Source organism: Hippocampus zosterae, chromosome 15 (genome assembly GCF_025434085.1).
Source record: "Hippocampus zosterae strain Florida chromosome 15, ASM2543408v3, whole genome shotgun sequence".
Classification (NCBI taxonomy): Eukaryota; Metazoa; Chordata; class Actinopteri; order Syngnathiformes; family Syngnathidae; genus Hippocampus; species Hippocampus zosterae.
This window is the reverse complement of record NC_067465.1, coordinates 3,577,742-3,605,133: the sequence shown is the minus strand read 5'-3', so window position 1 is coordinate 3,605,133 and position 27,392 is coordinate 3,577,742. Positions and strand designations below refer to the sequence as shown.

General features: G+C 43.3%; 1 protein-coding gene across 4 annotated transcripts; it reads right to left on the bottom strand.

Moving 5' to 3' along the window:
* Positions 1 to 209: 209 nt before the first annotated feature.
* Positions 210 to 27,329, bottom strand: kcnab1b (potassium voltage-gated channel subfamily A regulatory beta subunit 1b). 4 transcript variants are annotated; one of them, XM_052088201.1, is made up of 17 exons: positions 27,220 to 27,329; positions 26,364 to 26,584; positions 22,149 to 22,337; positions 19,629 to 20,113; positions 12,101 to 12,144; positions 10,471 to 10,508; positions 9,601 to 9,680; positions 9,244 to 9,288; positions 8,762 to 8,806; positions 8,018 to 8,061; positions 5,530 to 5,616; positions 3,455 to 3,540; positions 2,470 to 2,590; positions 2,290 to 2,384; positions 2,064 to 2,184; positions 1,760 to 1,848; positions 210 to 1,229 (listed from the first exon to the last, which is right to left on the bottom strand). In XM_052088201.1, the coding sequence occupies exons 4-17, from the start codon at positions 19,841 to 19,843 to the stop codon at positions 1,140 to 1,142; spliced, it is 1,200 nt and encodes a 399-aa protein (XP_051944161.1). In that variant the 5' UTR covers positions 19,844 to 20,113; positions 22,149 to 22,337; positions 26,364 to 26,584; positions 27,220 to 27,329; the 3' UTR covers positions 210 to 1,139. The 4 variants fall into 4 exon arrangements, with proteins under 4 accessions (XP_051944161.1, XP_051944163.1, XP_051944160.1 ...); XM_052088203.1 differs by lacking the exon at positions 22,149 to 22,337; XM_052088200.1 differs by lacking the exons at positions 26,364 to 26,584; positions 27,220 to 27,329 and having other exon boundaries at positions 22,149 to 22,511.
* Positions 27,330 to 27,392: the final 63 nt, after the last annotated feature.

Here is a 27,392-nt window from a genome sequence, read left to right as displayed (position 1 = left end):
GGCTAACAGGGAGCGTGACCTATACATACGGGACTAAGAAAATAATTCTCGTGCCTGCTATACACCTGCACCATGTAACGCCATTCCTGTATGTAAGCTTCATTCAACTCACACGTTTGCTCATGGTTTACTTGCCTTAGTTCGCAAGCTTTTATATCCCAAATAAAACAATGTCAAGGAACAAAAAAAAAACCCCACCTGGAACAAGATAGTTATAATCTCTTTATTCCTATTTACAATTCTGATGAACCACGCCAAAAACACAAATGAACAGAATGAGCAAAACAAAGACCCATTTAGTGAATGGTTTTTGGAATAAACTCATCAGAGCACAGCGTAACAATATGTGTTTTCATTAGCTAGGCCTATATGGCTTTAATATGCTCTCCTTCATCTCGCCAACCATGAAAATGTTTAACCACAAGAGTTGAACTAATAAGAAGTGAAGGCAAACAATAGGAGAGAAGACCATTTCTGGAGGATGACTAAAACTGCTCTCCAAGTAAAACACATTACAGTCAGTACAGCACGGGTGTTTTGGAAAATATATTAGCTGAGCTCTTCTCAGTTCATCCTATATGGCAACAATTTCTCACGTTGCTTCAGGTGGAGCAACAAAAATAAATGCAACGTATAGTATCGAGTCTGCTGAGAGCAGGCCCAATTACACCGGTTACATGATGTTGCCAACACCTCACAAACATCGAGTGAGGCCAAATTCTACTTTTCCATCTTAAAAAAATAGATCCACTTTAAGTGACTCACTGCATGGCAATGATGTCGCTTGATTTTCCTCACCTCATAACGAATTAATTTGCACTATTCTCGATTCTTGACGTAGAACATTGTGCACATAACATTGGGAAAAGACGGATGATCCTGCTCCAGAAATGATCTCGTAGGATTTTCTCCCTGTCGTATTGACTCGCTGCCATGGTTTTAAGCATGCATTCTTCGCCAAGAATCGCAGTTTTATGATAATGACAAGAGGCCGAGGAGCCAAGCAGTACATTATACACACTCACACACAGGGCCACACGAGCACTAGTTGGGGCACTAGTTGTTCTACCATGGCTGTACTGTATGTGTGATCTTTGATACACTTTTCAGCGACAGTTTTCTGAGACTGTTGGCTCATCCTAATGGTGGTAGTCTTTTTTGCTGTGTGGACGATTCCCCAGGATGTGATCCACTTCTGAGGCGATGCCTGCTGTCATCTTTGGAATCACCTAGAGTTCACACAGCATTGCTTTAATAGATGATCAAAGACTGACAACGTTCGCTTGGAAAACTATGAAAAACATGCGTCGTGAGCACGGGTGTCAAACTCAAGGACTGGGGGCCAGATTGCCCGCCAGGTCATTTTATGTGGTTCGCGAAAGCAAATCGTGGGTGTCAACTTGCTAAAATCTGTACCGAAATGTCATATTGCAATGTAAAACTGTGTTCAGTTTTCTCTATCATGTCAAGTTTTTGAGATACATGAACCCCATTTTCATAAAAAAAATAATAAAATGAAATGAATGTGAACTGGTGTGTCTGTAAATAAAACTCTATGATGGAATAGTGGAGGTTTTGAAAAGAAAAAAAAAACCTCTTACAACATTCTTCCTACAGCTAATCAGTGGTTTATCTCGGGAGTAAGCTGTCGAGAAAAACACCAAACTTGACGTGCTAGAAAAACGTACAACTTTTTGGGGTGCTCGAATTTTGAGATTCAACGGTAAGACGCATTTTTTAAAGCGATAATTCAGTTAACCTGAATGGCTCCGAGATTCTCTGTCAACTGGCTTGCATTCGAAGATCCCAACAGAACTGAACTTACACCCTCGTTCCTCAGGCACCATGCTGAAAAGGGGACATAAAGAGAAAGATCAACTTTATTAAAATCCTCAAAGGCGAATTAAAGCATCGGCAAACAGGATATTGCAAAGGCCAAAATGGAAGATTTTTTTTTTTTCTTTCCACAAGTGCATTTCAGGTATTACAATTTTGATCACAAACAACAAGTTGCAGTTTTGAGCCCTCACGAGTACATTGAAATTTGAAATAAAGTGTCTCACCTATAGCAAGTTGGGGTAACGTACAACCCAGCTTCTCCGCTATATGAGCCAACTCCTTCAATTTGGCTTGCTGTTTTCTTCCATCCTCACTCATTATTTTCTCTCTTAACCACTGATATGGCTTCAAGATGAAACAAACAAAGGAGACGAGGACAGCTCAAACTAACTCCCGCCGGGGGGGTTTTGTGCATTCGCCTGTTTGGCAAGATGGAAGTTCAATCCGTACCTTCATGGCGGCCCTGGAGGACTCTGGCACACCATTGTCATATTTGCCAGTGATGATGCCACAGGCCAAAGGAGACCAAGAGACCACACCGACACCTGTGATTAAACAACCAACGGGGGTCCATGTGAAGGATGTGAAGGATTTCAAGGGAAGCCTGCAAGGGAGGATGATGAAACCAACCGATTTTATGGTAGAGCTCCGGCAGCTGCGCTTCCACTTTGTCCCTCTGGAAAAAATGATACTCGGCCTGCTCGCAAACCGGTGGAATGAGATTGAACTGCCTGGCCACTGAGTAGGCCTCCTACATAAACCAGGACGGACAGAAAGAGAGGAAAGTGAAATAAAGTGAAACCCTATTTATTTGAGGTTTGGCATTTGCAAATGTGCCCACTCGTGGGTTTTTAAGGGGGAAACTATTGATATATAAAAATATAATATAAAATATTATATTAAAATATTGGTTTGCCACCATCTTGTGAGAGGTTTGGGCCACAAATTTCTGTTGAAGTGAAAGGAGGAGCTTCATTTAGCCCAGCCATAACCTTGTCTAATACTTTGTAGGAAAAAAAATGCTTTGTTGCATCTTAAAGACCTTTTTGGGTATTCACAGCTCTTTTTTTTTCGGAACAGTAAAACGAGGGTTTGTTCATTGCTCGCCGCGGGGGATACATTCCAGAGTCACACGCGATCGGTGAAAATCCAGGAAAGAGGGACTAGATCGCCTGTAGATAAATTCCCTGATTCTACATACTTGACCAAAAAAGATGATTATGATTCAGATTCAGATTTTTTTTCCCATGTAGTAAGGCCTGATTTTGTCTCTATGAAGCTCCTCAACCCACTTCAAATTGTTTCCTTGGCACCAAGATGGGGTTAAAGGAAGACTATAATTGATTTCCTTAAGCACAAAAATGAACAAAATCTACTATAAACTGTGTGTGTGTGTGTATGTCTGTGTGTTATCTCATTTCAGAATGCCTCTTTGCCTTTTGAAAAAAAAAAAACATTAAAAAAATGCATTCTGTTGAACAACTGGCCCCAAAATATTAACCTGAGCAATTATTCTGTGACCTGAGGAGTGTTAAGAACAATTTCTCCTCCCCGATTAAAACATGATTTACCGATAAGCGGTTCAGATAAGAGATAGATGGACGTAATAACTTACCATGATCTCCATGGCAGACCACCGTGATGTACCCCAGTACATGGACATGCCTTGGTTGATCACATGCGTCATGGCTCTCACAATCTCTTTACACACGCGCGCAGGAATGCACACACACACACATATCCACACAGGGCAAGAATACAAAAAAACAGTTCATGTTCATTATAAATAGTCTCTTTTTTTGTTTGTGTGCGTGTGCGCACAAATGAACTACGCAGTGAGGGAGTTAAATATATAGGATATTGCTCTCTAATCGACCTTTAAATGCACTCGTAAACCGGCTGCCATGCAGGCAATGAGAGTTATGGATGCAAGTATTGAAAACCGGTACAAGAAGAGAACACAGCGGGATGTGATTGCCATCATGTGCCTCAGCGAGAGACTGTGTGTGTGTGTGTGTGTGCGTGTGTTTGCGCCGGTCTGTCTGTGTGGGTGAAGCAGGTGGGAGAAGGAATAACGGCTCCCAAAAACAGGGCTGTCCTCTCATCGGCTTCGTAACGCGACGCCGTCTATCGAATAAATTAAAAACAATAAAATGATGATGACATTGATGCATGCTTTGGTTTTCATTTTCCATCAGGTGCGCGCTCATCGACACGGAATGTTTTGTTGGTTGACACAATGATTGAAGTGGCACTTTTGAAATGCTGTTTTCGATTGTACTGTGCCATGAGTCATGGTGAAAGGTGCAACAATAAAGTGCCTGAAAGAAGAATATGTCACGCCTGCGCCTGTCAAGCTTGTTGGATCAAAGCGGTGATCGTCTTTGTCATTCTAAAAGCTATCAAGGCTCAAGCAAGGGTAAAGAAAGAGAAAAAAGAAGAAAAACAGCACAGAGGATGATGAGTGGTCCTGAGAAGAAAGGCGGTGATTGTAACAAAGGAAGACTTTGCCCCCATTACATCACTTTTTGATGCTTTAAGGGACATGCGTTGCCTCGCGCGAAGTCAGGGACACTCAAAGTCACAGGACCAAATACAAACAAACTGCAACTATTAGAAGGCGTTTGCATTTTTATGGAGGCACCCTTTTTGGAGTCATGCCATTTGAATGACATGACACTGTACAATTTCGACAAACAGGGTTGCGAATAAGTGGTGCGCGGGTACGCACGTGCACTGGGAATTGAAAGTTTTGCTCCACTTCAAGTCTGTCACTGCACATTTGCGTGCTAAGCATTTTGATACACGTGTATTATTTTTAATGGGACAGATTTTGTGAGACCGTTACACTCAATTTTGCATTTATTCGCATGCGTGACTAATTAATTTGCTGCCATTTTTCCCTTTTTTTTTGTTTTGTTTTACTAATTAGGAGCACATCAAGCTGATTAAAACGAATTCATTGCTTTTTATGCGCATCCAAGCGGTTACTCTCTTAAATGTCATGAGATCGTGCAAGTGCTGTTAACGGGGTACACGTCGAGATATTTAAGGATCGCATACTGGAATGTGTGATGTTGACAATTGAGAGATGCCCAACTACAAACAAGAAACGACAAAAACTCTTGGAAGCTCAGTTTATCTGGACAGCAAGAGTTTAGTTCGCTGATTTTAACCCCCCGCCCCCCACCCCCCGCCGCCACCCCTCTGCACCCTGTGACAGCAAGAAGGAGGTCACAAAGGAATAGCATGCGGGCAAGGAATTCAAGGCGAGTGAGTGAGTGAGTGATGAAGGCATGTTAGAGGAAAAGAAGACTTGAATCTAGAGGGAAAAATCCACCCGCTTCCCCCCCAAAGGGACCAGATAATCCTGCTTCTGAAGAACAGGGAGTGTTCAGAGACCGCATGGAAAGCGGCGATCCCACCGAGACACAAAGAGAGTGACACCGGAAGGCAAAAAATAGAGAACGAGAGTCCAGGCAAAATTGTCCGATGAGCGGGGATGCGTGTGTGTGTGACAAAGATAGATAACACACCACTCAAACGTTAATCCTCTCAGGCTACAGATCTGGTGAGGCCCTTCCACTATTTTCTCACCTTCTCAAGTTGCAGGACAATGCACAGTGTCCGTGCTCTGACCCTCGACCACGCGGCGACTAACTACCCGACCCCTGCCCGGCAACCGCTTACCCTCCATGGGGGTGTTGCTGTCCGGTCGGTTGGCAAAAACCACATCCACGTACTCCAGCTGCATTCTCTGGAGAGAGCCTTTTAAACCTGCAGTGGGAAGAAAAAAAGAAAAACTGAAGATACACAGCCGATCCCATCCATCCATTTTCTGATCTGCTTTATCCCCGCAGGGTCGCAGGGGGTGCTGGAGCCTACCCAAGCTGTCTTCGGGCAGTAGGTGGGGGTTGGGGACACCCTGAACAGGTTGCCAGTCAATCGCAGGGCACACAGAGACGAACAACCATTCACACTCACACTCACACCTTGGGACAATTGACAGTGTTCCGTTAGCCTACCATACGTGTTTTTGGAATGTGGGAGGAAACCAGAGTACCCGGAGAAAACCCACATAGGCCCCAATCCCATATTACGGAAAACCATATGAGCAATCATTCAATATTCTTTCTTCATGTACTAGTAAAGTCTTTGTTCTCACCAGTATGACAAATTAGCCCACTGGTAGAACGACCGTCTTACGAGTAATGTTTTTCCACTCCTGTCTCCTACAACTGTTAGCGTTAGCTTGAGCCTACTAAAAAGGAAAAAAAATGCAAACTCCACACAGGAATGCCCCAAACAGCAGATCTCCGTATTACTCTCTTCTTTTTTTTTTTTCAATATATGAAACATCTTCTGCACAAAATTTACACTAGCAGTTAGACGTTTTGAGCCACCTCAAAAACAGTGTTTTTCAATGAAGATAAATTAATCAGAAATGTAAGGACGGCATATACCGAAGTTTTAAAACAAATGTGTACCGCCAGACTATTCTCTGGCCCTTTTCACACATGAACAAGAAGAGACGGAAAATGAAAAGCGGTCACAAATGAGGGCAGCAAATTAATAGGGAGTCAAGGCGTACGCCGCATACAGATTCCACTGTATAAATGTGCCCGGTAGATTAGTGCCGAAGGCTTCCTCAGCAGCCACTAATCCCAATGGAGATTTCCGCCTTCCCGTCGCTCCTCATTGGCCATTCCCGCAATCTCAAACACCCAAAACGAGAATCCTAATCGAGCAACGTCTTCTGTCTTGTCGATTAGCTGAAGTGGCTCTGAAGAGGGGGTGGGGGGGGGTGTCTATTTTTGGACCTTAAAACAAGATGTCGAAGAATGTTGAAGAATATATCTGCAATCCACGAAAGCGTCTTTGAAAAAAATGACGCAGTCGAGGAATCGCTGCTCTCCCGTGTGGTAAATCTCAAAGAGAAGGCGCCAAGACGGACTCGTCTTGCAGTCACCTCAGCAGTGCTGCATTCCGCAGTCCTCAACAAAAGCGTTTTCGGGATGAGTCACGGGGCAAAACTCAATTTGGCGCTTCATTTATCAACCAAAGATCACCTGCGGCCCTGAGCTTTGGGCGTAGTGATTAATAGTGTTTGCAAACACAAAACAGCAGCAGAAATGAGATTCTTGGTGAGTTTCATCTGCGCGAGGTGCTGAGGAGAAAATAGGCAGCCACAGCTGATATCATCACTTGTTCTAACGAGACTGAACAGACTGAAAAGACATTTCACAAACAATCTCTTTAACTACGGGCGCCCATTGGGCTTCACATACGCATTAACTCATTTACTCCCAAAGACGTTTTTAAACGTCTTTTCAGACTTGGTCCAGAATTGGCTGGTACTGAATGAGTTAAAAGGTGAATGGACATTTATTGCAGCTTAGACTTTTTAAAATGTTTTCATTCTTCTCAGTGTCGTTTGAAGACACTGTAAAGTGAATTCAGAGGTTTGTTTCTAGATGACAATAATAATAATAATGATGGTGGAGCTGCCAGGTGTAATCCGTTGTGGAGCTAACGTGTACGACTATTATTCACCATTTCACAATTTTTTTGCATGGACAAGTGGTTTTGGCGTGATATATACCTGTAAATATGTGCCTTTGTTTACTTCAGTGGCTAATCGCTTAGCTAGCTAGCTATGGTCGCGCATCGTTTGCAAGCTAGCTTTGTGTCTGGCAAACTTATGAGCGACTTTTCAAATGTCTTTTCTTGATACAGAATCAGACAATACTAACAATACAGTTCACCTCACGTGGCGCCAGTCTCCGAGCCATTTCTACCCCCAGAAAATGTCCTCAACTCACGGCCCACTTTTAACGTCGTCCATCCTTGCGCCTTCATCCACGCACAGAAACTCTCACTTGTTTGAAGGAGAAAGTTGGAGTGGTTGCTGTGAATACTAATTACGTGAGTGAGAGCTGAGTCACTGAGAGAGGTGCAATGCGCAGAAGGCATCTCGGTAGGAGGCTTGTGAATACATGCGAATTGGGCCACAGGTTTCTTTCGTTGAAGTGAAGTATCGCGTTGGGAACATTGTATTGCCTTTGACTTCGGGGTTCATTTCGCCCTTGAGCGTCAGAGAAGCAAAGGAGTCGATCACACCCTGAAGTTGTAAAAAAAAAAAAATGTATTGATTGAATGGAAAATGGACATTTGTTACCTTCAATTATGTGTTTTCTGTTGAGGCCCCTCTCCGTCTCGGCCCTAAACCACAAGGGAAAGAAATTCAAGCGAACACACACACACACACACGCAAAACTGTGGGCATCCAGTGGACATAAGAAGTCTCCACACCCCGGTTCAAAGGCTGGATTTTTTTAGAAAGATTTTTTTTTTTAAAAAGAGAAAGAGAGAGACCAAGATGATTAATCTAAATTCCCCTTGCATGTTCAGAAGAATGTGCTACGGTTCCAATGAAACCAAGATTGAACTTTTTGGCCATAATGACCCAAAATTTGATTTCATTTCTGAACAAACTCTAGAAGAAAAAAAAAGCGCATCATCATAGTCTGCCATGTTGATTTTACGGCAACACTGAGGGCAACATTAACATTCCGGCCCGCTTTTGCTGTAATTGAAATTCAATATGCACGCTCAATTTCCTCATGCAGCTATTCTGGAGGGAGCTCCTAAATGCTTCTCTATCTTACGTTTGCCCTTTAATTCACTTCCATGTGGTCTGTTGGGGACGTAAGAGTTTGTTACAGTTATTTTTCCTCCAGCTCAAAGTTTTCCATGCGTTATTCTCTCTGGTCTGAGCCAGGGTAATAAACAAGGAGTGAGTCGCCGGTTGGTTAAAACAAAACAAAACAAAACAAAACAATTCTTCATCATGCTTGTTTTGCTTGCACTGAATGTTCTGTTCATGTCCCTCTTACACACACACATTCACAGACACACTTACTTTCCTCCCCAGTAGAGTTTTGTGGTGATCACCAGACTGGAACGCCTAAGGGAAGACAAAACACACGTTTGAAAACCATGCGACCATTTGATGTTCAAGTTATTCTCTTAAATTTGGGTTCCGCCATGTCCCTTCCGATGTGTGCATACATTCACAACCGTCATAAGTCGATAACTCCAAATGTAGCCTACGACAAGCATAAAGCACTATGCACGGGTCTGCGCATAAGAAATTTCAGCACAAGAATAGTCGTCGAGGGTGATTAAGTGTATGGTGTAAAATTTAACGATTGTGTAAGTATGGTTGAGGAGTAGCCCCCACCCCCCACCCTGCCCCTCTACCCCGCGACCCAGTTTCTGTTGCTGTGTCAAACAAAGGCCAGATTGCATGTAAACAACCCTTTAGATGTTTGATTAACTTCATACTTAACAGATATTAGCTTCCCAAGTGTATTGGGAATGCGTAAGCGGCATATACGCTACCTCCAGCACTTTTTCCTGATGATGTTTCCCAGGATTATCTCCGCTCTGTAAACAAACAAAACCACCACAGGGCACAAGAGATATAAATGATGATTCCATCTAAGCCGTTTCTTTGAGTGTGCGACTATTATCATCAACAGCACAACCGTTTTACCGGACAAAAATCACAATATTATTCCTGCTCATTATTTACAGAGGCTATCAAAGTCAGAAAAAAAAACCCTACTATGTAGCCCCCATATGGGGAATACTTACACAAGGCCCTTGCTGCTTTTTGAAATGAATAAAATCGGGTTTATCGCTAAACCTTCTTCAGATAAAAAAAAAAAAAACCCAAAAAGAGAGACGATCACTCACTTCCCGCCCGAGTACACTTCTGCCGTGTCAAACAGGTTGACCCCGCTCTCGTACGCAATAGTCATCAGCTGCTCGGCCACCTGACACACACAGGGAATATATTCATCACACGTCACATCACGCAACCGCCCGCTCGGCTAAAAGCTCCAAAAACACGGGCCTTGAAATTCCCTCAAGAATTGAACTTCACCGTCACGGCTGCAGGCCGCTAGCTGAGGCAAAGTCTCTTTTGGCCTTCAGCTAATCGGAGCCACACATCGATTCGCTAAATTCAATATGATGGCATTCTTTATTCATTCATTCATTCATCTTCCGAGCCGCTTGATCCTCACTAGGGTCGCGGGGGGTGCTGGAGCCTATCCCAGCTGTCTCCGGGCAGTAGGCGGGGGACACCCTGAATCGGTTGCCAGCCAATCGCAGGGCACACAGAAACGAACAACCATTCGCACTCACACTCACACCTAGGGACAATTTAGAGTGTTCAATCAGCCTGCCACGCATGTTTTTGGAATGTGGGAGGAAACCGGAGCACCCGGAGAAAACCCACGCAGGCCCGGGGAGAACATGCAAACTCCACACAGGGAGGCCGGAGCTGGAATCGAACCCGGTACCTCTGAACTGTGGGCATTCTTTATTGGTGCTTAATTCCGATTTGAACATTTTTGCCGACCAGATTTTTTTTCAAATGGCGATCAGATGAATTGTCTACAGGTCAACTGTCTTTTCAATGAATCCATTTTGCAAATGCGCCAAATGTTGGGCATTTAATTGGGTGTCACAAGAGCTCAGTCGCTACAGTTTAGTGACATTAATGAACATCTGCTGGTGGCTTGTAATTGCTGAGGGAAGGAACTTGACATGATGTCTTACCTCATCCGAGATCTGACCGCCGAATGTCACCCACGTGCCTGTTGAGCCAAACATCAATGTCAAAACGTTTGGATTGCTAAAACTATGGGCAGCTAAATGTTTAATCCCGGGAGCTTTACGGCATGTCTTAGAATGTCAATTTTATTTTTAGACTTCACTAAGGAAAAAAAAAACAGAGATAATTAACCAGATGCTGGCTTTGAGCCTTGTTCTTTTTATCCTCAGAAGGGAAATTATTCATTTCTATGTACAGTATATGTTTTGTGTATGATGCTAATGCTGAATAGAATCTTTAGACATGCATTACATTATGTTACAGAGGATTACGTTTGCATAATTCTACAGCTTCTTCCCTTGCTTTGAAATTGCCGGTTATAAAGCGCTAGCATTTACAATGATAATTAGAGAGTAATCGGAACTTTTTATTAACACACATAATGATTTTTAAGTTATGATCCGACATACGACTTCTGGAGCTGTGGTGGGTGTGGAACACACTCGGAAATGAAGTCATTGACTGAAAAATAAAAAGCACAAAAAGCCACCACTCGGGTATCAAAAAAACATACCGAATTAGTTGGGTCACTTGAAATCTTTTATTTCTAACAGGAACACCATTAATTTTTTTGTTTGCCTGCCCTAGGAAATTAAGTTACCGTATTTTCTGCACTATAAGGCGGATCAATGAATGCGCACCTTCAATGAATGGCCTATTTTAAAACTTTTCATATAGAGAGCGCACCGCATTATAAGGCGCTTAGAATAGAGGGGCTACAATAATGGCTGAGGTTGCGTTATGCATCCACTAGATGGAGCTATGCTAAAAGGAATACAATACAATACAGCTTTACAGATATCGTGCTTTCACAACCGCCGCAGCTGTAACAAAGCTCTTTACAGAACATTTAAAAAATATATAGCGTTAAGAAATCAAAATATTGATCATATATAAGGTGCACTGTCAGCTTTTGCGAAAATGGAATTATTTTAGGTGCGCCTTATAATTTGAAAAATACGGTACTCAGATATCATATTTCAAGTTGTGTCACATTTTTTTGGAACACCCTGTATGTACCGCACTGTATAAAAAAAGCTCCCTTTTTTGTGTGCTGCGGCCGCAAGACTTTAAATATAATTGCACATATGACTACCAATCTCATTCAAAGATTTTCTGTCAGAAAACTATGCCTCAGGGCCTTGCGGATCTGTAAAACACCATATCCTTTCATTGATTTGCTGCTTTTTTTTTTTTTTTGGTGCCTTCACAGACACCATGTCCTTCAGGCGACTTGGCACACACATGCTGCAGCGCAGAGCATACACAGACATTAATATACAGTGAGTATGCGCACCCACACGCAAAACTCGTACTAAAATGAATAAATGTTTAATGAGCGATGATTGTGGTAGAGAATTAACGAGGAATTATTCACACCTTGAAAACAGATTTGCATTGTCTCACATTCAACGTGCATGAATGATGCATGCGATGACATGATGTAACAAGAATGAAAAAAAAAAACAAAACATCCTTCTGTGCCTGCACCTCATTCTCCCTCAAGTCAAGTTTGCACTTGACTGCTTGTGAAATCATTAGATGTGCTCTCGAATGCTAATTAAATGTACTCACCGAGGCCCAGACAGGAGACACGCAACCCGGATTTCCCAAGATTCCTGTAGAGGGAAACAGAATATGACTAATGTCACTTGTGTTTAAGGCTGCTAGTGATATTTGTTGCATGCGAAAGAAGTTGAGGGCAGGTATTTGTTTTATGCGCGTATAATGTGTTAGCTGTAGAGTTGGCACAGTTATCCAAGAAACAGCGAAGCAATCACAGGAACTACTGATACCATTTGCACTCTCATTGTAGAGGTTTGTGTGTATTTCGACACGCATGGCTTCATCTTTGAGATTACATAAAAAATACGACTGGTAGGTCCAACCAGGTAGCCTGCGGGGGGGCGGAGGCGGGGTCACGAAAGCCGGGCGAGCTTTGTGACGGGAGCTTGGCTGACTCGGCTGGAGGTGAGCAGCATGGAGCCAAGCAGCATGAAATGAGCGACGGGCCTTGAGAAACTCGATGTTTGCTAGAGCGGAATTTATTATCCATTTTGTGAAGCATAATCTGCTGTTGTCTAAAGATGTTATCATCTGTGTTTTTTAGGGCAAGCACGAATTGGCGGTGACTCAAAGTGAGATGCAAATTGGCCGTTAAAAAAAAACATTTTGCAGATTCGAGTGAGATTGAATCATAGCATAGTGTAGTGTGTACGAGTGCCACAGGAATGTTTGAATGGCAACCCGCGTGTAGTGTGAAGCGGATTCTTTGAGACTGACACCCGTAATTGTTTTGGCGGGTATGGGAATGCTAATCTGGCTAATGCAGATTAAATTAAACCCTGAAGCAATCAGTCTCAAAAGCCTATCTCTCGTGTCAGTGTATCAAAACATCATTACTTTGCTGATGGCCTCCGATGAAAGGAGTTTAAAAACTTGAACGCTGGACCGGACAGAAGAACCCTCCCAAATTATCTGTGTGCTAGCCAGATGATATAACAAAAAACACAGATGGATTTAAAACTTTGCGAGCAAAAAAAAACCCACACTGGGTTCTGCCTTTGGCCAGTGTACGGTGAGGGAAGTTCTTTTAAGCTATAAAGGAAAACGTTCCTGTAGGTTGACATGGCTGCTTTACTGGGTGCGACACATACTATCTTCTTACAATCGGATATGTTTTCAAAAAAGTGGAGATGAGGCTTGTGTGTATTGCATTCATTATAATAATTAAATTGGATTTTTAAAAATTTTGGACAATGAGCAAAAGGGCAATTAGTAATTTGAGTTGATTCAGGATGCTGCTTAAAAAAGTAAACAAATAGCGGACTTTGGGTGCGAGCCTGAGTTTCAGTGTTCTAAAAATGACATTTTTGATTACAAAATGAACAATCATCCATCCATCCATCCATTTTCCGAACCGCTTGATCCTCACTAGGGTCGCGGGGGGTGCTTGAGCCTATCCCAGCCGTCTTCGGGCAGTAGGCGGGGGACACCCTGAATCAGTTGCCAGCCAATCGCAGGGCACACAGAGACGAACAACTATCCACACCCACACTCACACCTAGGGACAATTTAGAGCGTCCAATCAGCCTGCCATGCATGTTTTTGGAATGTGGGAGGAAACCGGAGCACCCGGAGAAAACCCATGCAAGCCCGGGGAGAACATGCAAACTCCACACAGGGAGGCCGGAGCTGGAATCGAACCCGGTACCTCTGCACTGTGAAGCCCACGTGCTAACCACTGGACTACCGGGCCGCCTGAACAATCAATAAATTATCAATTTAATACGGCTGCAAAAATTCAGGTCCGAGTTCAATATTCCCTTCTCGGGTTTCTCATTTGAAGTTTTAGAAAGACAGACTCCAAGTCACTGATCACATTTTCACCTGATCATAACATTTTGGGAACATTTTGTTTATTTCTCAAGATGCGCTGACCAAGACAAATATTTAGAAGTAGCAATCGAGACCTCACGCAATGCCAAAGAAGCCCGAGGCTGACTGTATGTAATCATAGACATAAACATTATGTAAACATAGAACAGATGAAGACTCAGCGTGAAGGGCAAACTTGACTGAGCAAACTGAAGACATCAACAACTTTGCAAGCCAACGACTGCGCCTCCGTCCCTCGCGGTTGGATGGCGCCCCAAAGAAGCCTTGAAGAAAGATGACAAATGAGTCACATGAAGACGCCCACTCACACAAAACCTGTCACCGCTTATGAGCATCTCGCCAGCCAGCCGCTATCCAGTATGGAGATTCCCTTACGACATGATTCCATTCCAACGTCGATATCCAGCGAATAAATCAACATCTGGCTGTGATATTGTCCTTACATTTTCAGAGAAATTAGCCTGGTGAGGTGTGATATGGTCACACCAAGGCCTTTCTTATCGTTTTTGTCATCAGTTTTCCTTATCCACATGGCATTGAACTTTTTCGTCAAGTAAACAGATAAAACTCTTTATGTCCCCCGTGGGCTGGGGGTGGGGGTGCGGTGGGTTGTAGACAAAACAAACCCACACAAGTCGACACTGATGGCCAGAAAAGGATTCTCCAATACTCGCCTCTTCGCTTCCTGCTCACTTCCCTAATGGCCACCACACTATGCTCATGAAAACAAACATCTCTCCAATCGCAACATATAAAATGCTGTTGGGAAATTGAGCGATTTCAAAAAACACAAAAAAATGACAAAAACATATTAGTCGGGAGAAAAAGGCACCGGGGCAGACACAAGCAACAGACTAATAGCGCTGCAAATCCGAGCCTCAAGTCGAAGCACATCACACGCCCTCTACGCAAAAAAAAAACATTCTATATGACAAAGAACGACAAACAGAGAATGACAGGCTCTGCTCCCCAGAGGCTCCTACACAGTGCGCATGCTTGCCGTGAGCGTGAGCGTGCAGAAATATGGCAGCATTCTTTGTATTCGGTTCCAAAACAGCTTTAACTTTGAATGCAATTGAAAGTCCTTTAACACCGTCCATCCACTGTCTGATCCGCTTATCCTCACGAGGGTGACAGGGCCTGCTGGAGCCTAACCTAGCTGTCTTCGGGCACCCTGAACCGGTTGCCAGCCAATCGCAGGGCACGCAAAAAACGAACAACCATCTACATTCACACCTTGGGACAATTTTAGAGTGTTCCATTCACCTCCCACACATGTTTTTGGAATGTGGGAGAAAACCGCAGTACCCGGAGAAAACCCACATAGGCAACGGGAGAGCATTTCAACTCCACAATCGAACGCTGCACCTCTGCAGTGTGAGGCCGACGTGCTAACCCGTCGACTACCGTGCCGCCCTCTTTCATACCTAATTTCCCTATTCATGTTCACGTCAGCCATTTTTCTACAAATCTCCCCACATTGAGTCGCTGTATTTGAGAGCTGGTGGCCTGTGGGTTGATCCTTTTTTGAAGAACGTGTGGGCAGATCTGAAGTGCTTGATTCACTGTGTTGTGACTTTCAGTGGGAGGTCTTGCCTTACAAAAAAAAATATGCATATTCAATCAATAAAATAAATACATCAACTGTACTGGAAAGCTATCACACAGAAAGTATGTCAATAGATCTCCCAATGTGTGGTTTCAAAACAAAACTTAAAAAGTAAACTGCGGATGGACAAACGGGCTCGATCGATAGATGAAATAATTCCCAGCAACAAAGCCTGCTTGCACAAGTCATTATATTCTCAGGGCATCCGCAGTTGCGTTTCGTATCTTTGCCATGCTTTCCAATTATCTTTGTAATTACAGTCTGTTTGCGAAAAAAAGCAAGACCCAGTTGACTGTACTGGAAAGCCATTCTGCATGTTTGCGTAAAACGACCGATGTTGCAATTAGAACGCAAAGTGTGTGAAAGGTTTTTGCTTGTTTGCTTGAGGCTCGCGTGATCAGAGCTCAGGTGCTCAGTGTTCTAACACCACTTTACATTTGTTTTCTTTTTTCTTTTCTTTTTAAAGTGGCAGGAAGTACTTTCGCGGTAACATCATCATCTGAAGGATTTTTTTCTCTCTGTTATTCACTGTAAGACTCACCGATTTGCGTAGTTTTTTTTTTTGGTGCCCTTTCTATAATGCTCAAAGATGCCACAAGATGGCACCAAAGACCTGGCTAATTGAAAGACAGTAATTGGGTGTCTTGGAAGTATGCGAAAGTGATACATCTCGACTGAGGGATGAGCTTTTTATGTCATGGTGGAGATAAGTTTAGCCTGGGTCGTTAATGGCAAGTCATTGAGAGCCTTTGCCGGGTGGGAACGTACACATGCACTTCTGGTGCTTTTTTTTTTTTCTTTTCAAAATCAAATCACACGCAAGCCATTTATTTTTAAGGAAATCAAATGTGTTTAAAATAACTGTTTTGTGATCATGGTTGGTGGTTTACTTACAGTTTATATTAATTATATAATCAATTCTAAACACTTTAGTAGCTCCGGTGTGTGTCAAAGCATTCTGAAAAAAAGCTTCTTTAATAGACACTAAAATCACAACTGAATCGGTGCCCTGTATTAAATATTAATAAGAATGAGACATTAAAAACAGAAATTGTGCCATCTGGAAGAAACGGCCAAACAGGCAATCAAACAGAACAGTTTTGTCTGTAATTGCTCAGTGAAACTGTGCACCGGGGCGAAAAGCCACATGATGGGCTCTGTCCATGCGCAAGCGTGCATGCAGCCAAGCAGCAGCGGGGCATGTATGCACATATCCATTTGTTAACATTATTAAAATCAAATACAAACAGTGAGTGATGGCAGACGGCTTTGACAGCAGTCCCGTACTTTGTATTCGGTTGATGCCTTTAAGAGCAAAAAAGGAATGGGACCCATTACAGTGAACGATTGCTTATCGCGGGGATATGTTATATAACAAGCATGAATGTCCTTATAAGTTCATGAATTATTATTATGTTATTATATAGTTATTATTACGCCAAGAACCAAAATGTTTTTTTAAACAATATATTTACAACTGACACCCTGCTATTTGAGCTACCAGTCTTTTCTCATGAATAAATGTGCATCTGACCCCCCCTCCCCCCCAAAAAATCATATTCATCGGGCCCTACTCAGTTCACACTACAAGAAAATGGAAATAAACCAGAGAATTTTCAATCTAACAACAGCATCCTCCTCTGCTACGTCACATTTGGGCCAGTTTTTAGCTGTGTGTATTCTCCCATGAGTAAGCAAAGGTCAAACTGCCACCGAAGGTTGCTCGTGAGGGACCCTGCAGTTGGAGATGCCCTATTTTGGGATCGCCATGACAACTAAAAAACACTGCAGGTGGTTGTATAATTAGTTTATGCTCGGCATCTTCTTTTGCTTCGACTTCCTACGCCTTCGGATGCTCCCGCTGTGTCTCGCATATCCAGTGCAAATACATTACTGGCTCATCTATGGAAGGCAGTATGTCAGTGCCAGCAGTTCCCAAAAAGCACTCACAGGCGCATCTGCCAGGAAATAAATAAATAAAAAACGCTCTCGGAAGTGGTCAACCTGTTTTTGTTTTTCGGAGAGGAGAAAGAGTTTCTCAAGGCATTAGATTTAGGAGTTTATAATAGTCATATGATATGGTTGTTATAAACTAAACACGTTAAATATTAGCATGCCTTTATTGTAAACTGGACTGTTTGCTATTAAAAGTTTGAACTGTAAATACACAACCAACCATGATCACGACAGTTTGAAATTATTTCAAACACATTTTACATTGGCTTTTACAAATAAATGGCTTGCATATGATTTGGTTTTGCAAACATGAGTCAGAAGTGTGTGTACATTGACAGCCAGCAAAGACTTCCACTAACAATCCAAGATAAGCTTGTAACAAAAGCATGGATTGCTGTTTCTGCGATTGGCTGGCAACCAGTTCAGGGTGTACCCAGCCTACTGCCCAAAGACAGCTGGGACAGCACGGCCCGCCCCCAATCTAAAATTGTGACAGGAAATATACAATGCTTTCTTAAGGTGGAATCCATAAGCAGCAAACAGAATGAAAACAGCAGGGGCCCCCAAATAGAAGCCTGTGGAACACCGCGTGACAGTGGGGCAGAATGGTAAACCACAGCAATTTAGGCTACCATAAAAAGTCCTGCCTGCCAAATGAACAAATACGTCTCTTACAAAACACCTGTCCCCAGCCAGCCCCCCCACCCCACAACAAATTTAGTCAAAAAACGCCACTGCTTTTCATATGCTCTATCAGCTGACTTAAGTTTTCCACTTTTCATTTTTCTGATTGTCTCCTATTGTCATTTTGGTCATTGTGTCTGTCTAACTACAAGCCCCATCCTCTTATTGGGTCCTGAGGCCCGAAAACAGTGTTAAAAGTTGGAAGCCACCCCATGTTCCAAGTTGAGAGCCCACTCATTGAGATAAGAGAGTGTTGTTTACTCGGCTCAGCCTCTTTACAACTCCCACTCGGGTGCACATGGAGGGCTCTACCGCATGGCTCTATTACACTTAGCACTATATTATTACGTAAATCATCTGCTCAATCGAAGGCTTGCCAAGCAAATTAGTACCTCTTTGTGAAGAAACCTCACGTTCTGCTTTTTAAACATGCATTTACAGCACGCCGGGGTGCCGCGAAAATTCGCTTGGCGGCTCGCAAAATTATTTCTGAACACTTTTAAAAGTACATAACTACCTATGTGAACCCGTGTGCAGAAAAAAAGCCCTAATTAGAATATGTAATCCCCCCAATTTAGCTTTGGACCAACTAAACATGACTAACATTTTTACATCCCTGCATAAATTTGGTTGTTTCAACATCATATTAATTTGATCATGAACAAAACCTCTATTTGTCCTCTTTTGCAGAATAAAATGCATCATATTAGATCGCGAGAAAGATACAGCTAGCTAGCAAGCTAGTAAGCTATCTCACAAACCTGCCTGCTCGTTAGTGAGCGAGAGAGACAGACAGAGACAATTTATCCACATTATCTTGTATAAACATTTGTTTCCACTTTTTCTCCTGACAATAACACATCTTAATTCTTGTAAAAGTTGGGATTTTTTTTCTTAATTCTTTGCTCTAAAGTACATACAGTTGCGATATTAATTGTATTTTTTCTTCTCAAAAAGAGTCAACAGACCCAAAAAGTTGGAGAATCTCTCCATAAAGCAAAAAAAAAAAAGATGATCATTAAACCTGAAAATAACATCTGTGTTATTCGTCTCAGCGTTAGCCTACAGCGGCTCCTTGTTCCACTTCCTATTTTGCAACTGTGCAATTGTTTGTTACATTCACCAAACACCCGAAAGTGCATTTTTTTAACCAATCACGTGAAATTCGACAATTTTCCCCGAGCACACCCGATGAGCCCTCACAGCACAGTTGGTTGGAAATCACAATGCAAGTTCTGCAATGTCGTTCAGCGTTTTCACATTCACGTCATGAATAATCATTCCAATCTGCCAAAAGATTCTCTTCTGGTTCCTCGGACAACGTGGGCACTCACCCACATCCTCTCACTGAAAGCCCGTTACCGCTCATCCTCATCTTCACAATCAGGCCTCCGGCAATCACCTCATTTTCTCTTCCCCCACCATGCTAGAATCGAACAGGAAAAACAAACTTACCGGTATTTCATGCCGGTGAGCTTGGCGGTGGACTCCTTGAGGTTGTGCTGGTAGCGATGGGCGAAGGAACCCAGGCTGCGAGCTATCAGGGCCACGGTGCGAAAGCGGGCCCGAGCCTGGCTGGTGGTGTTGGGGCTGGTGGTGTTTTGTTTACTGTGCTCGCCGTTGCGCGGGGCCTTCAGCCCATGGTCCGTGCACGCGAAAGACACCTGCATGGCTGTGGGAACAAACAAACGCCGCAGCCGCTGGAGCCGCTCCGAAACTGAGGTCGCTCCTCCTTTTGATCACGACGTGAAGCCGAAAGCCCGGGCCAGCTCGGCGCGGGGTTGCGGAATCTCATATGGAGGTCACGGGCACGAATAAAGGAGCATGAGTGTCATTCTTGCGGGGCGGGGAGAACGCAAATTGATGTCACAGCCATGCCGTCCTGTCTGGTTCTGGTGTGTGAGGGCTTAAGAAAAGCAATCCTGCCAAAGGATGACTACCTGAAAAGGTGAGAAAAGATGGAGAAGAAAGGAATTAGATCTTCTTTTTTTTTTTGCCTAATTGTAGTCTCCACATGTCTATTAATAATGCCTATATTCTCTCTCCAAATTAAAACACCGTCTCCTGCTGATATCTTAATAGTCTATTCGGATTTATGATTTTATTTATTTTTTTGTTCAAATTCAGAGCGCTAGCTACCGGCTAGCGCTGGCTATCGGCTAGCGCTGGCTACCGGCTAGCGCTAGCTAACGGCTAGCGCTAGCTATTGGATTTCGATTTGTATCTTGCTTTGTTATGTTTTCCGTGTGTCCATTTTGTTGTCTCGTCATGCTTGTTAGGTTTTATTTCCATCTTTTCTCGTCCTTGTGTCTACCAATCAATTCCCTTCTGCGACTCGTGTCTTGGCTTCATGCACCTCCTATGAAGTTCTCTGCTTTTTGTCAGTCAATTGTTTCTGTTGTTATCATCCGCCTTTCCTCTTTTTTTTATCTTTAACTTGTGCAGTGCAATTTAGTGCAATGGTTCTTAACCTTCTTAGAGGTACTGAACCCAACCGGTTCATATACGCATTCGTCATTAGTGAAAAATAAAAATATGATTTTTTAAAAAATAAATTCAACACATAAAAAAAGACATTTATTAAAAACTAAAAAAAGTAAATACAATTTCTAGACATAAGTATTGTAAGTATGTTTTTTTTCTATTGTGCACTGTCATGGAAATCTGACATATAACGGCGCTAAATGGAAGTAACGGTTCGTACGATTGAATGCTGACCAGTTATTTTGCGGATACGCAAAGTTAGCTGCGCATGCACTAGTCTGTACTCTGTGTAGCTGCTCAAAATGCTGATTGCGCCGACCTTCACCACCTCCCAATCAGATAAAATGAGAGCACAAGACGCAAAGAGGGAGAAGTCTCCCTTGACAGATCTGTGAACGCTTTTTCTCAAATCAATCTCATCATTTCTATCATACTTGTTGTCTTGGTTTCCCTGGACAAGACAGCACAAAACTGAACTGACGCATGACGTACAATCACGACGGTCACACTTTGACTACTGAGCGAACTCAATTTTCCGCAGCCCTGATTGGACAAGCAATGTCATGTGATCATCTGCAGCTGGTAATGGCCAGACAGGCATGTTATAACTAACTGCCATCTTCAGTCGGGTGTGTTTTAACCCCTGAGACCGACTCACCGAACCGCTGAGGTTCAATCGAACCCGGGTTTAGAACCACTGATTAAGTGTGTCGATATTCCCTTAATCTCGCATGCCTTTTATTTTGTTCTTCTCAAGTCATTTTTGGGAGATTAATCTTGCTTCCAGGCCTTGCCTCGCCGTTTCCCTGCACTTGGGTCGGCGTTTAGCCTCCAACACGATGACATCCTTCAAGATATGACATAAATAGGTTTGACTTGCTCACCGCCATCAAGACAACTCCAGCGAACGATCGCACATTCCTTTCCCTCCACAGGATAAAATGGGAAATATTCCGCGGGAAGGTTGGTGTCATTATCAAAATCGATAAGTAAGCGGTATCGAAGGCGTCTTACAGCGTTGTCATTCTCTTGGGCCCCTTTTGACTGCCGGGAATAAATACATTTTTAAAAAATCATAAAAGGCATGGGGGGGGGGTTATTGTATTGCAACCAGATGGTCACATTGATTGATCTTCCGAGTCAAATCATGCAGGTCATGCGGTGTAGTCCCTGAGCTCAGAATTGCTCGACTTGCGTTGTCACCCTCAGAGGTTTTGCTACTTGTCTTTGAAAAATTTGGGAACGCACCTGACAGCTCGGTTATCCCGGAAAAGTTGGCGTACAATAAAAGTAGATCAAGGGGATCCTCCTTCTATTTCTGTCAATCACAACACAAAGAGAGTGCCACTGCCCAGCCACACTTGTACATCGACTGAAAACGCAGCAACAAGCTCTGCTGCTGGAAAACTTAAAACATCCTCTCATGGACAAACGCAGATCATTGCATCACCATAACACAAGTCCAAAATCTTCCTTTAAAAGTGTCCTTACACGCAGTCAGTTGTCACTAAAGGGTCTCGGACCAAAATTGCTGACTGATGAGTGTCCACCTTCGAAGTCTCCTCAGACCCGACAGACCAGCTGCGTCCTGACCCAGAAGTCCTCTGGAAGAGGTTTGTTTTTTTTTTTTAGCGATGCCGGCGCGCAAGCGAGAGCACCGGTCTTGATGATGAAAGGACCCTGAAATGTTGTCAGATGAGCAGTGAGAAAGAGGAAGAGAAACTAAGACGCATGGTAGCTCACTTGAGGGGAGAGGAGAGGCGAGGAGCAGCGTGCGGCGGAGCTTCGTGAAGCGCGAGATGGAGAGAGTCTGACTGGGACAACTGCGGCGTTTTGCTCGGTGGTGTCACACGCCAGAGAGAGAGAAAGCGAGAGAGAGAGAGAGGAGGTGTGCTTTAAGCTCGAGGGAGTTGATGGAGATTTGTTTCAGGGAAAGCAAGTCTGGTATGATGCTAAGGTGGCGTACGGAATAACCGACATGTGCCGTCCCCATAAGATACTTTTCGAAAATACCCTCAGAGACCAAACGCCTCGGCTTCTCGACACGCGCCTTTACAATACAATTCGTCCCATCTGTGACACGCGGCCCCATGGTGCAAATGGCGTACCAATCGAAGGAGGGGCGAGTCAGACATGGGCAGATGGGGGGGGGGGGGAGTACACATCTCGGCGAGTGAAGCAAAGGTGCGAGGAAAATAAAGCACGATGAACTAAGTAGTTGAGGAAGAGGCGCCTTTACTTTCCTCCCCCCCCCAACCCACCACTGAGCTGTAATGTGACAATGCAGGATTTCATGCTTCATTCAACACTCGTGTACCTCCAGGCCAATGCGGTTTATTTATATCCTCATGGTTGTGTTTGATGAGGGCAAATACTTGTGTTGCTATTTAAAAAAAAAAAAAAAGGGCAGCTCAGTTGCCGTCAGGCCGCCTCTGCGACATGGAGAATAGAAATCTGCCTTGTAAAAAAAAATGGTGGACATACAGTATGGGCTAGTTTACAGTATGTGGGTGTTTTGTTTTTTTTAATCTGTCCAATCACATTTCAGTCTCTAAGTGATGCCAGGTCAGTCTACTCTGTCAACGACTGTTTTCCCTCAGAGGGCCAGTTAGCTGTTCACCCAATGTATGGTCAGGATTTTTTCTGTCGTCCGATTGGTCGGACAGGGCAAGCCAAGTTTATCTAGCAAAACACATTCGAACCAATCGGGGAACCCTCAATTTACAGAATATTAATATATTCTTCTTAACATATTCAACTCATTCACTGCGATGGAGAATCTTACCGTTTACTGTCACTGATATGCACATATGTCAAGTATGTTTTTTTCAGACTAACATATCCCTGGAGATGGTGTTGTCGCATTGCTTCGGATTGGAGACGAGCACCGCTTTTGAGTTGAAGATAAAGATTACGAGGTGAATCTCAGCTTGTCACGTTGATGAAGAGGAAAAGAAATGCAAACATGTTGGAAGTTAAGATGTTTGGGCACCTCATACTCAGAGTATGTATGGTATAAAGTCGAAGAAAAGTCTGTTTCATAGTTGTGAAAAAGGATGGTGAAGTAAATGGCAAAAAGGCGCATTTCTTTGTATTTTTTTTTAATCGCTATATGAATAATTATTTTGCCAGCGAAGCCCTTTCGCAGTCTTGTTTTTTTTGTGTTATTAGCGTTTATTAGCTATTAGCGGGGCGGCCCGGTAGTCCAGTGGTTAGCACGTCGGCTTCACAGTGCAGAGGTACCGGGTTCGATTCCAGCTCCGGCCTCCCTGTGTGGAGTTTGCATGTTCTCCCCGGGCCTGAGTGGGTTTTCTCCGGGTGCTCCGGTTTCCTCCCACATTCCAAAAACAAGCATGCCAGGCTTATTGGACGCTCTAAATTGTCCCTAGGTGTGATAGTGAGCGTGGATGGTTGTTCGTCTCTGTGTGCCCTGCGATTGGCTGGCAACTGATCCAGGGTGTCCCCCGCCTACTGCCCGAAGACGGCTGGGATCGGCTCCAGCACCCCCCGCGACCCTAGTGAGGATTAAGCGGTTCAGAAAATGGATGGATGGATGGATGGATGGATAGCTATTAGCGTCCGAGACAGTGTTCTAACTGACATGTTTCTCTTCACTAAAAGTTTGTTTTCTCAACTTTTTTTTTTTTGGTCATAAACCCGCGATTTTTGGTGAAACCGACTCATGTTCTCCCGCTGATAACTAAATAAGGGAAACTCTTTTGTGGAAGAAAGGGTATCTACTCTTTCTTTTAGTTCAGTGCTTATACTGACCCAAGGGAGAGAGCATTTAGTCCCCCGATCACAAAGCTCATGTCTTCCTGTGACAAGCCATCATCCTAAGTGCCACTCGCGCCTCCGGGGCTAACGACGCCACCCTCAACGTTGATCCCATTTCAAAGTGTGTCAGTCAAAATCATCAAATAGAATGTGACGTTTCGTTCTTGTCTGGAGTCCCCGGAGGTAAGAAACATTCACCTAGCGGCTAAGTTCTCTGCTTTAATTGCTCCAGTGAGACCCTATGATCGAGTCTTGTCAATTTTGTGGCTAAAACGCAATCGTCACAAAACGTAGCGAGTCTGTAGATAAGATGCTGTGTGTACTCTGGGCATCGCTGCTTTCGATTAAAACCCGGGTTGACCTGACCTTCTGTCTCACACTGTGAGGAACATCTGGTCAGGAAGCTTAGTTGGTGCTGCCAATGTTTTCACCAAATACAAACATTAGATAACAAGTTGAGCGCAAAACATTTCATGGAGCTGAGCTTAAGCTCATTTAAAATGATGTTCATACTATGTACTGTATATACAAACCTAAAGTTGTAAAAATGTATAAGTACAGCATACATAAGAGTAAAAGCATTTGTTGATATGTAGACTTTCTTTCCTATTTTGAAAAATGATCAATTCATATATTAGAAGGGGTAGGACTCGGGGTAGGTTTTTTACTTCTTTCTACTCCTTTGAACACATATTTGTGATGATGACTATTTTCTTTTCCTTTTTTTATATCTTACCTTCACTTTTTGCCAATTTATTACCGAATTGTATGTTTATATGTTCAATATACAAATAAATGTATCAGTCGGTTCAGTCTGTTAAGTGGGTTGGCTGCAGGGATCTTGAAGGTCCAGCAGGTGGCAGTGGTCAGTGACACAGTATCAGCACAGTATCAACACAGTGTGTCAGTGTGTCGACACGCCTCATGAGGCCTCATGGACCCATCACTAGTTCATAGGTCACCCCCACACCCCCACCCACCATTAAAATATGGTGTGAGAGAAGTCCAACATGATAGTAGAAAGATGACTTGATTTTTTTTTCACACTTTTGAAGCCTCATTTTACACCTTTGGTGAATTTTTTAAAAAATCCAAGTTTGGCAGGGCGGTTGAAATCACTTTTCTCTGTGGCATGTCACATTTTCAAGACATTTATGTTTTCAGTAGACAGAGGGCTTTAAGAATCCATCCCATTAGCACTCTTACGACGCATCTCGTTGTCTTTATTGTGGCATAAAAAGCCATTTAGGGCAATGTGACGGCTTTATAAAGACAGCGACTGAATAGCATAGGCGGCCAATTATCCGTACAGGCAGAGCTATCCGCACCACCTATAGCGACGATTGATAAAATACACTCGGTGTATTTCATGATTAATGACTCACAGGCTGAGTCTGGCCTTTGGGCATGTTGACTTTATTGCTTCTTGAATGTGTAAAGCGGTTGCAGTGCAGCCTAAATGCTACCGAAGGGTAGGATTTAGTAGGGTGCGATAAACCGGTTCATAAAATAGATGGTCTGTACAGTTTTAACGATAATGAAGACAGAGAACTGAGAGCAAACTAAACACAAAAAGAATCATGTGATGCGACACTAGTTAGCTTAGCATAAATGGCCTGGAAAAAGGTTATACTGGCTACCTCGTTTCTTATTCAAATTCTTGCGCTTTTCGTAGTCCAGCATTGGATTTTTTTTTTACATCGATATATATTATAGGGGAATTATAAAGAAAGACCCTTGCTCATCAGAATATGATGGAGCCGTTTGGAATTTAAGAGCCAGGTTCAACTCTAAGCCGTATTTCTGGTCGTTTATAAATCATGCAAATTATACAGGAAATGACTGTATTCAAAATATGAAGTGGAAAAACTTGTATGCACATGAAACGCTTTTGGATTTCATCAAGGCATGCACATTGTTGTGTAGTACCTGTAGAACATATTGGTACAACGTCTGGACGCAAGCACGTGGAAAAAAAAAGGCTCCTCTTAAGCTCCACTGGCTGCAAAGCTTCCTAGAGGACAGCTGGAGGGATTCTGGAGTGTGAGCATTGGTCGCTCCTTTCTACTCCCCCCCTTGCCTGGTAAACTGGATGGAAGTGTGACAGTAGCAGTCCAGCTTGTGCGGCCCCCACCTTTGCGAGAGCTATCCTGAAATACATACAGTAGGCATGGATCATTCCCCTTCAGGCCGACAGGACACTTTTTGGATCGTCTTCCATATGCTTAGCATAGAATGTCGCCTGGAAATTCCAGCAAAAGTAAAAGCGGTGTGGCAACAAACTCGATAATGGCGTTGGTGTTATTTTATTTTGTTGTGCAGTTTTAATCACCTCATTGGCTCACATCTGTAGGAATCATGGCGGAAATAAAATGCGGAAAACAAGACTTTTGAGATGCTCTGTTCATTACGCTTGACAAAATGGTGGGACTTCCTGATGGTTTTATTTTGAAAGCCACCATATCAATATATCTGCTATTAAACTTGTAACAGTACGTACCGGTACTATTACAGTACATACTGTTACTGTCTCTCATTATATTCTCCATCGAGTCGTTTGCCTTGTTAGTGTTCCTCCGCCATCTATTGGTGATTATTAGCACGAAACAATTGTAACCTCATGGGTTCCGCCCGACACTAATAAACGTACATTCGCCATCATGCACTCAGACGGGAAACTACTACATGAGTTCTGTCAATCGGGATCAACCACTATAAGAGGAAATACAGTATGTCAACCAACCACAGCAGCAGCCATTACTATATTACCAGCTGTAGGTCATACCTGTGAGGTCACCTTTATTCTTAGTTGACGGACAAAGGAAGGCACAGGAGGAATCTGCATGAGCCCCATGGCGGCTCCAGGAAGACAAGCGTGCTCGTCTGGGAGGAAAGCCAAGCAAAGCCACAGGGATATTTTTGTCCGAAATATCAGAATACATCTGTTGTTACACACTG

Coding starts and splice junctions, on each gene's coding strand:
- kcnab1b (XM_052088201.1), bottom strand. CDS start 19,843: ATGCAGGTGTCTTTCGCGTGCACGGACCATGGGCTGAAGGCCCCGCGC. Junction 3,541..5,529: donor CAGCAACACCCCCATGGAGG/GTAAGCGGTTGC, acceptor GCGTGTGTAAAG/AGATTGTGAGAGCCATGACG. Junction 2,385..2,469: donor GGAGCTCTACCATAAAATCG/GTTGGTTTCATC, acceptor GTTTAATCACAG/GTGTCGGTGTGGTCTCTTGG.